The sequence below is a fragment of the Chrysochloris asiatica genome, unplaced genomic scaffold (genome assembly GCF_000296735.1).
Source record: "Chrysochloris asiatica unplaced genomic scaffold, ChrAsi1.0 scaffold00064, whole genome shotgun sequence".
NCBI lineage: Eukaryota > Metazoa > Chordata > Mammalia > Afrosoricida > Chrysochloridae > Chrysochloris > Chrysochloris asiatica.
Window position 1 is genome coordinate 1,395,946 of NW_006408582.1, and position 8,451 is coordinate 1,404,396.

The following is an 8,451-nucleotide window of genomic DNA, read 5'->3' on the forward strand; positions in this document are numbered from 1 at the left end:
TTAGGGCTGGAGCAGCTTCGGCTTCTCGGCTGGCAGTCTGGGCTGACACTGTGGACACCACCAGGTGAGCCTCTGGAATCCATGTGGAGGTCCAAACGTGTCCTTCATGACTTGGTGCCCAAAAGGGCACTGCTCCTTCTGATAGATCTGAGTATGTTGCTGTTTTCCCTGGAGCTTGCCCTGAAGCCAGTCAGTACTGAACGCCACCACATGATCCACTAGGGACTCAAGACTCGAAGGACTTAAGAGGGAACCAAGAGAAAGGGGATGGACCCCTGCTCTGTACAAGGCTTCATTCTTAATGATATTGCCTGAAATGAAAAAGAGGAAAAGAAATAAGGAAAGGAAAAAAGACACACAACATAGTGTACTTAAAAAACCAAAAAAAGCAATAAAGCAAACTTAAGCGTGTACGATGGCAACAGAGTACTGTTATCAGGAAGACCCTGGAATCAATTCAGCCTTGAACTATGAGATCTTGAGCAAGTCATTTAATTTCTGAGTTAATTTCCCAGTCTGTAAAATACACCTGATAATACTTACCTTTAAGGTTGTTGTGAAGATGAAATAAAACTCACAGTTCATGTTATAGCAAAGTGGTTATAAAAATAAAAGCTGTGGAATCTGAATGCAGGATGTGAATCCCAGTTCAACGAGATGCTAGCTATGCATCCTTGGCAAGTTCCTCATCTATAAAATAGGGACTTGTTGTTAAGTGCCGTCGAGTCAGTTTCAACCCCGTATCATGTTTGTGGCACTGTGTGCTAATGTGTCAGTCTGCAAAGTTGTTTAAACTGCAAGGTCGATGGTTCAAGCTCACCAGTTGCTCCTTGGAAATCCTACACAGGGTCGCTATGGGTCAAAATCGACTCGAAGACACTTAACAACAACAAAAATATTTTCTGAAGCAGAAAGCCTTATCTTTCTCCCAGGGAGTGGCTGGTGAGCTCGAACCACCAACCTACAGTCCACAGTGCCGTACTTAACATATGGAGCGTCTGCACTCCCAAAACAGGGACAGCATAAAAGGGAATTCACACACACACACACACACACAAATGCTGAGTACAGTGACTGATATACAGAGAGTGCTCAATTGTTAAGTGCCATCGAGTCGGTTCTGACTCATAGCAAGCCTGTATAAGGTTTCAGAGACTTCAAATCTTTGCAGGAGCAGAAAGCCTCATCTTTTTCCCACAGAGCAGCTGGTGGGCTCAAACTGTGAACCTTATGGTGTGCAGTCCTATGCTTATCATTCAACACTAGCTGTATTCAACACTAGCTGTTATTATTATTTAAAAGCCTGACATACAGTATTGTTTTTCTATAGCCTCACTCTCTATGAAATTAATCTAATTCTCTCCTACCAGAATCACTCTTCAGAATATTCCAACAGTGCCTTTTCTTTAACTAATTTAGTATGCATATATCATAATCTCTCTTAATCATGATTGACTTATTTTTTGTTAAAAGCACATGTTTTTTCTCCAATGTAGAATACATTCTAAATCATTGAGTCTCTTTACATGTCCTGGTGTGGCATTGTGGGTTAACGAGCTGGACTACAAAGTTGGCTTGAACCACAAGGCTGGCAGTTCAAGCTTACCAGCTGCCCCTAGGGAACCCTATGCAGGGTCACTATGAGTCAGAACTGATTTGACGGCACTTACAGTAACAATATGGATTTTGATAAATATTATATGAAACATACACGTTCCACTAAACTTTGGAGGTGGAATTGGTGGGAGAGGGCAGAAAGAGAAAAAAAACTTTATCACAGCAATTTCATTTTTATTCTGAGAAACTTAAAAAACACATTTTAACTTAAAACTTAAATTTAAAAACTTAAAAACACATTTATTCTGGGAAACTGGGAAACCTAAAAAAGGCACCGTGCCATGGCTGTACATAATTGTTGTTCAAGTTTTCCTAGTCCACCGTTTCTCTGCATTACCTTCTAGATCCCTTGGGCAGGTAAATGCTTTTCAAACTGTTAAAAATGTAAAACCATTTGGCATTCCACTTCTCCTGGCTTCATCTACACAAGAAGTCTTCCTCTGCTTGTGATTTATGGTCTAGGTTAGAGTAAGCCTGAAGGAAAGTTGGTCACATCTGCTCCCACTGTTGACAGTTTCATATTGTGAAACTGTTTGCAGTGCCAAGGTCAGGAAGAAAATACAGCAATCAAGGCCATCATGTGAAAAAATGCCTCTGGACAAAGTGGTTCACTCCTCTCATTATTGTGTTGTATTCTGCAACTGCTCTGGGGCAAGGGGTTACTGAGGAGCAACTATTTTTGTTCGTTCTTTTGACATTAGTGATGGCCTTGGGACTGTGTGACATTAACAAAACTGTCACAGGTTCAGTGTTCTGCCACTTTACTCTGGACACACATCCTTTTGTAAAAAATAAGAAGTCTTGCCAGTCTAATTTATCTTTCCTCTTCATCATTTCTGGTAGCCATTTTCTATTCACTCTATCTGACGGTACATGCCATGCCTACCACTTTTCATCAAGTGGTAGGAGGAGAACACATTGTGGAAGACAATGAGCCTATGAGAATGGTTACGTGAATGGCACAGTCCAACACTGTCACTGAGGGAGAGATATGAGTGATTGTCTGCCATCTTTTTGTCTAGACAAGATCTCAAACTAACTTGCAAAGTTAGTTCGTGAGTCAGCCAAGCACCACACTTTGTAACCTGTGCTTGCAGGCTTCACTGGTAGGTACTGTTTTATTGATGAATGACCTCTGAATGGTACTATGCTCTCCCTCAATGGCCATGATACTTGATGGCACATATACCTCTTTTAGGTGACAAATGAGAGCACTGGTAACTGTGTGCAGTTTGTGAAGCTGGTTCATAGCCATGTGCTACACGTTGGGGTTTCTAGAGAAGAAAACCAGTGAAACATATATATACATACGTATGTCAAGAAGTTTATTATCAAGGAAATGGCTTACAATTTTAATTAAAAGTGCCAGGTCACCATATTCGGAGCAGGCCACACACCCATGGAAATATTCTTTCAACTAATTGGCTGCTTATAGTTAATCATCATAGAGTTAACTATGCCTGTAACAGTTTTCATCACCATGGATATAAGCACATCTCAACTGCTAAACCACTGGAAATCCTGCCTTAATCAAGATGACACAGAGCTCTCTTCATGCATGGCACTGAATTGCCATTGCAGTATATTGTTTCAGTCAGTCTCTTGAATTTTGTTTTAGTCATCCGTTCAGAAACACAGCTAACTCCCAAGAGAGGGTCACTGAGCCAATAATGTGAAACATGTATACCGAGGGGAGGCTGCAAAATGGTGGACTAGGCAGTAATGCTGTACAGACTCTACAATAAAGAAAAACCGAATGAAACAGATGCAAATGCTAGTTCTGAAACCCTGAGCTCCAGAAGAAGGGATAGAGAAGTGAACTGAAAGCTTACCACAAGAAGTTGAATAGACGCAGCAAAAAAGAGACAGAATGGTGACCTGTGCTGGATGATGTAGTGTGGCCATCTTAAAACTTGTAATTTCAGACATAAGACAGCATATCGGTATTGTAGAAACAAACTGGTAACTCACAGAGATAGAGGTGTGATTTTTTTTCTTCTTCCCCACACTCCTTTAGTAACCAGAAGCATGGCTGGCCCCCACCCATGTACACCCTCAGCCAAGTTCCTGCTCTCCTGGTGATCAGAGGCACACAATTGTGAGTAGCGCAGTTGTGAGCCCCATCAAAGTGAGTCGGGAGCTATCCACACCAGCCCCCGTACCTGGACTCAGGGGAGCCCTGCACTAAACCTGGAGAGTTGGCTCTGGTTAGCCTAGACTAGCCCTAACTAGGAGAAGTACCTGAAGAGACATGTGATTGGGGGGCTGGAGGAAGGGAAGAGTGGGTTTGTGGGGAAAAAAAAGGAAGGAAGTTATCTGTGCCAGCAGCCTAGACAGCACAGCCATCTTGAACTTGCGTGAGCAGTTCTGAAGGCAGAAGGCAGAGAGAAAGGTGAGAAAAATTTTCTTGTACCCCTCATTTCCCTAACATCCAGAGGCATGGCCAGCCTGCACTCTCATATACCCCCAGCGAAGTTCCTGATCTCCGGGTAGTAGGAACTGCATCAGAGAGAGCTGGAAGATAGCTGCACCAATCCCAGCAGCTGGAATCTAGAATGGCCAGTTCCAGATCTACACAACTGGTCTGGCAAGTCCTGGACTAGCAGGATTGGTCACCCTAGGTTACACTATGAGATGCTTAGGGTCTGTACAAACTACCTCCAGATTGGGTGCCCAGAACAGACAACACCTAGCCCTCCAGGAACTCCATCTAGGGTTAGAAGTGTTACCATCTCATCCCTTACCTACCTACCCTGTGAGGTCCTTGGCTGGCAGCAGACATCAGAATTTCCTCCTCTCTGGGTCTGGCACCTGGTCTGGTTTTTTACCTTTTGTTGTTTTTGTTTCTTCTTTTTTCCCATTCTTCCTCTCTTTACCTTCCCTTGTTTTTTATCCTATCTCTGCTTTCACTTTTTCTTTTCTGCTTGTCTTTCCCTATGCACTGCAGCTTCTTTCTTTTTAATTTTTTTTCTCTTGATTTTCTTTACTCTCAGGTCTCTTTTTCTTTTACTCAACCCTCTCCCTAAGTCTGTTTAGTTCTTTTTCTTTCTCTTAATTTTCTTTTCCATAATTTTTTTCCCTCTCCCTCTTTTCTCTCTTTGGTTTTTGTATTCTTTTTCTAGATATTACCTGCCTTTTTTTCATTCTTTACTATTTTCTTTTTATGCTGTTGTTTGCTTATTTATTTTCCATCTTTCTTGTCTATGTGTTTTTTCTTCTTGCCTCACCTGATATAGAAGAGCAGCCATATCTATACAGTCCAGCCAAAACCATACCTCTAAAGCCCCACCCCCAAGACAAGAGCCAGTAACAGCTGCCAAACACCTTATCAACATCAACCAACATCATCCTAAACAGTTGCACAAACAACGAACAGAGAACTGTGCACATGCTTCCATCTGCCAATCACTTACCAGGAAGCAGTTGGTGAGTGCCTAAGAATATACCAACATACAATCATCAATTTAATACCAATAAAGTGATACCAGAATGTCACAGAAGACGCAGACAATTCCTGTTCATATGAAGAAACAAGATACAGTGATTCAAACAAGTGACCAGAGGAAGATCTAGAAAAGGTATTTAAGAAAAACAGGCATTGTAACTATTGGAAAAAGAATTCCAGAGACTAATATTTAGATACTTCCAAATCATTGATGGATCCTGGTGTGGCACTGTAGTAGAAACACTATACTGCAATATTGGTTTTAACTGCAAGGTCAGCATTTCAAATTCACCAGCCGCCCCTTGGGAATCCTATACAGGGACACTGTGAGTCAGAACCGATACCACAGAACTTAACAACAACAATAAATGACTAAACAGTTCTGTTGTTGCTAAGTGCTGTCGAGTCAGTTCTGACCCACAGCAACCCTGTATAGAGTTTCTGAGGAATGGCTGGTGAACTTGACCTGCCAACCTTGTGGTTCAAACTGACCTTGCAGTCCAGTGCATTATCCTAGAGCACCACACCAGGATTCCAGTAGTAAAGCTGAAATTATGTACCTGACACATTTGACTCGCTTGACAAATACTGGCTGTCAAGACTTTTGTTAAATGCAGGGCATTAGCTCTTCCTATGTATACCCCAAGAGACAGTAGTAGAAGCCTCTTAGCTGCTAAGGGCACAGGTAGTCACTGGGGTAAGCAGTGCCTGCAGCAAGAATGGTCATGCCTTAGATAGAGAGGTGACTTTATTATCACCAACTCACCTAATTGTCTCAATAGTCAATTATGGTTGTACTAAATCCTCTGCTGTGGAAAGAAGAATGGCATGTTTGGCAGTTCAGCTAATCGCCCTATATATTTGTCAAATCGCACAGTTCTTCTCCCTACCTTCCAAAGGTAGTCAACATGCTATGAATTTCATGCTCAGAACACTTGAGCAAAGGGAGGGAGCCTGCTTCTTTACTCATGTCTTATAAGATCCTAGTGCAGATCTGAGACATATCTGTGCACTGACCAACAGAAAACTCCAGCTGTCCCAGAGTAGTAGTGTTCATTAGCAAAAGCATTTTTCTCCATTTGCAAGTTCATTACTTTCAGTCCCTACCAGACACTAATCAAGTGCCTCCTATGCCAGGTACTATGCTAGGCATTACAGGTCACAGGCGCACGAGATAGGACCCTGCCCTAAGGAGCTCTGGTAGCGTAGTGGTTACGAATCGGGCTGCGAACCTTAAGGCCAGCAGTTCGGAACTACCAGCAGCTCCGCGGGAGAAAGATGAGGCGTTCTGCTCCCGTAAAGATTTACAGCCTCGGAAACCCTGTACAGGGTCGCTATGGGTCGGAACCAACTTGATGGCACTTAACAACAACAACCACCTATGGTGCTGCAGGATCAGCTGCTAACTCCAAGGTTGGTGGTTCAAATCCACCAGCCACTCCTTGGAAATCCTATACAGACTCGCTATGAGTCAGAATTGACTCAATGGTAGTTAACAACAATAACAACAACAAATACAGCAGTCAGATAGGTTTTCAATGGATAATATAGAGTATGAATTCTATAGCCAGGAAATAAGATAGAAATTAATCATCCTAACTCCCAAAGTTTGAAAAGAAGAAAGTGAAGCAAAAGCAATGAGGCGATCTAACTTTAAATTGTACAGGTAGACTTTGGGCCAGATCTCACAACCAATTGCTTTTGAGTCCATAACAACTCATGAGAACCCATGTGTGTCAGAGTAGAACTATACTCCAGGGTTTTCAATGGCTGAGTTTTCAGAAGGAGATTGTCAGGCCTTTCTTTCAAGGCACCTTTGTGTGGACTCAAACCTCTAACCTTTCAGACAGTAGCCAAAGTCATTAATGGTTTGCACCATGCCGGGGTTCCTGTGATTCACAGACAGGTGACTTTTCTACTGAACAGCTCTATGAGGTTCATCCTTTTCTCCTTGGTCATACCTAAACCTGAAAAGTATCTTTGGTCCAGTAACGTATAGCAGACAGGCTTCGCCTGGCCCAAAGCTTCCAAGGCTTGTCCTCGATGAAATTTTTCAGACAAGATGTCAGAGATGGGTTTCACCACTGGGGAAGAGCTCCAAGACATCTGACAATTATAAAATGCCAGGAAACCACCACCATCAAAATGTAGGACCAATCTGAAAAGAAAGAAAGAATATGTATACACACAATCACCACAATATAGTCAAATTATAGAAACATAACTTCTACAGCATAGTCAGATCATACGTACATAAACCTCCCACAGTATAAAAAGCAAACCCAGAGGCGTGGAGTCGATTCCAAAGCACAGGTACCCTACGCAGGGTTTCCAAGACTAAATCCTTATGGAAGCAGACAGCTTATCTTTCTTGGGAGAAGTGGCTGGTGGGTTATACCTGCCGATTTGTGGTTAGCAGTCCTATGCTTACCTTACAGTGCCACCGGGGTGCCTTTCCCAAAAGGAGACTTTGGCAGTTCAGTGCTAGAATTCTCACCTTCATGGAGTTGTAGGATAAGCACTGGACTGCTAAAACAAGGTTGGTAATTCAAGCTGAGCAGCCACTCTTCAGAAACCTCAGAAATACAGGGTCACTATGAGTCGAGACTGACTCGAGGGCACTTAACAAAAACAACAATACCAACATGTGGGAGACCAGGACTCAAGGTCCAACCATCTGTGAATGGAGGCTTGCAGGTTGCTGTGATGCTGATCAGGTTTCAGTAGAGTGTCTAGTCTACAATGCTCTAGGAAGAAAGGCTTGGCAATTTCTTTTTGAAAATTGGTCCATTAAAATCCTAAGGGTCACAGTGGTCTGATCCACACTGATCATGGTGATGGTGCAGAACTGGGCAGTATTTTATTCTGTTATGCATCGCGTAGCTATGAGTTGAGACCAGCTTGACAACAGCTAACAACAAGGTTCCTAAAGAGAAAAGAGATCATTAAAAATCTCAGGACTAAGTGGATAGAGTGACTTAAAAACAATACAGGTGGGCTTCAAAAAGTTTGTGGAAAATTCCATTATCTTTCAATTCTAGATATGTAGTGCTCTGGTGGCATAGTGGTTACAGGTCGGGCTATTAGCCTCAAGGCCATAAGTTCGAAACTACTAGCAGTTCCGCAAGAGAAAGATGAGGTTTTCTGCTTCTTCAAAGATTTATAGCCTCAGAAATCCTATACAGGGTCACTATGAATCAGAACAAACCCCACAGAACACAACCACCACCACTCTCATATATATTCACATATATACACACACACACATATATTGTTGTTGTTAAGTGTCATTGAGTCGTTTCCAACCCACAGCAACCCTGTATGGGGTTTCCAAGGGGTGGCTAGTGAGCTTGAACCACTGACCTTGTGGTTCAAACAACTTTGCAGTC

At 42.6% G+C, this 8,451-nt stretch overlaps 1 protein-coding gene across 1 annotated transcript in view; it reads right to left on the bottom strand.

The window, feature by feature from the left end:
• NEIL2 (nei endonuclease VIII-like 2 (E. coli)) overlaps positions 1 to 8,451 on the bottom strand; it is a 39,547-nt gene continuing 31,096 nt past the window's right edge. The window contains exons 3-4 of the mRNA XM_006864324.1: positions 7,024 to 7,220; positions 1 to 311 (exon numbers count right to left, since the gene is read on the bottom strand). Coding sequence (XP_006864386.1) covers positions 1 to 311; positions 7,024 to 7,220 — 508 coding nt within the window. The remainder of the gene's footprint in view (positions 312 to 7,023; positions 7,221 to 8,451) is intronic.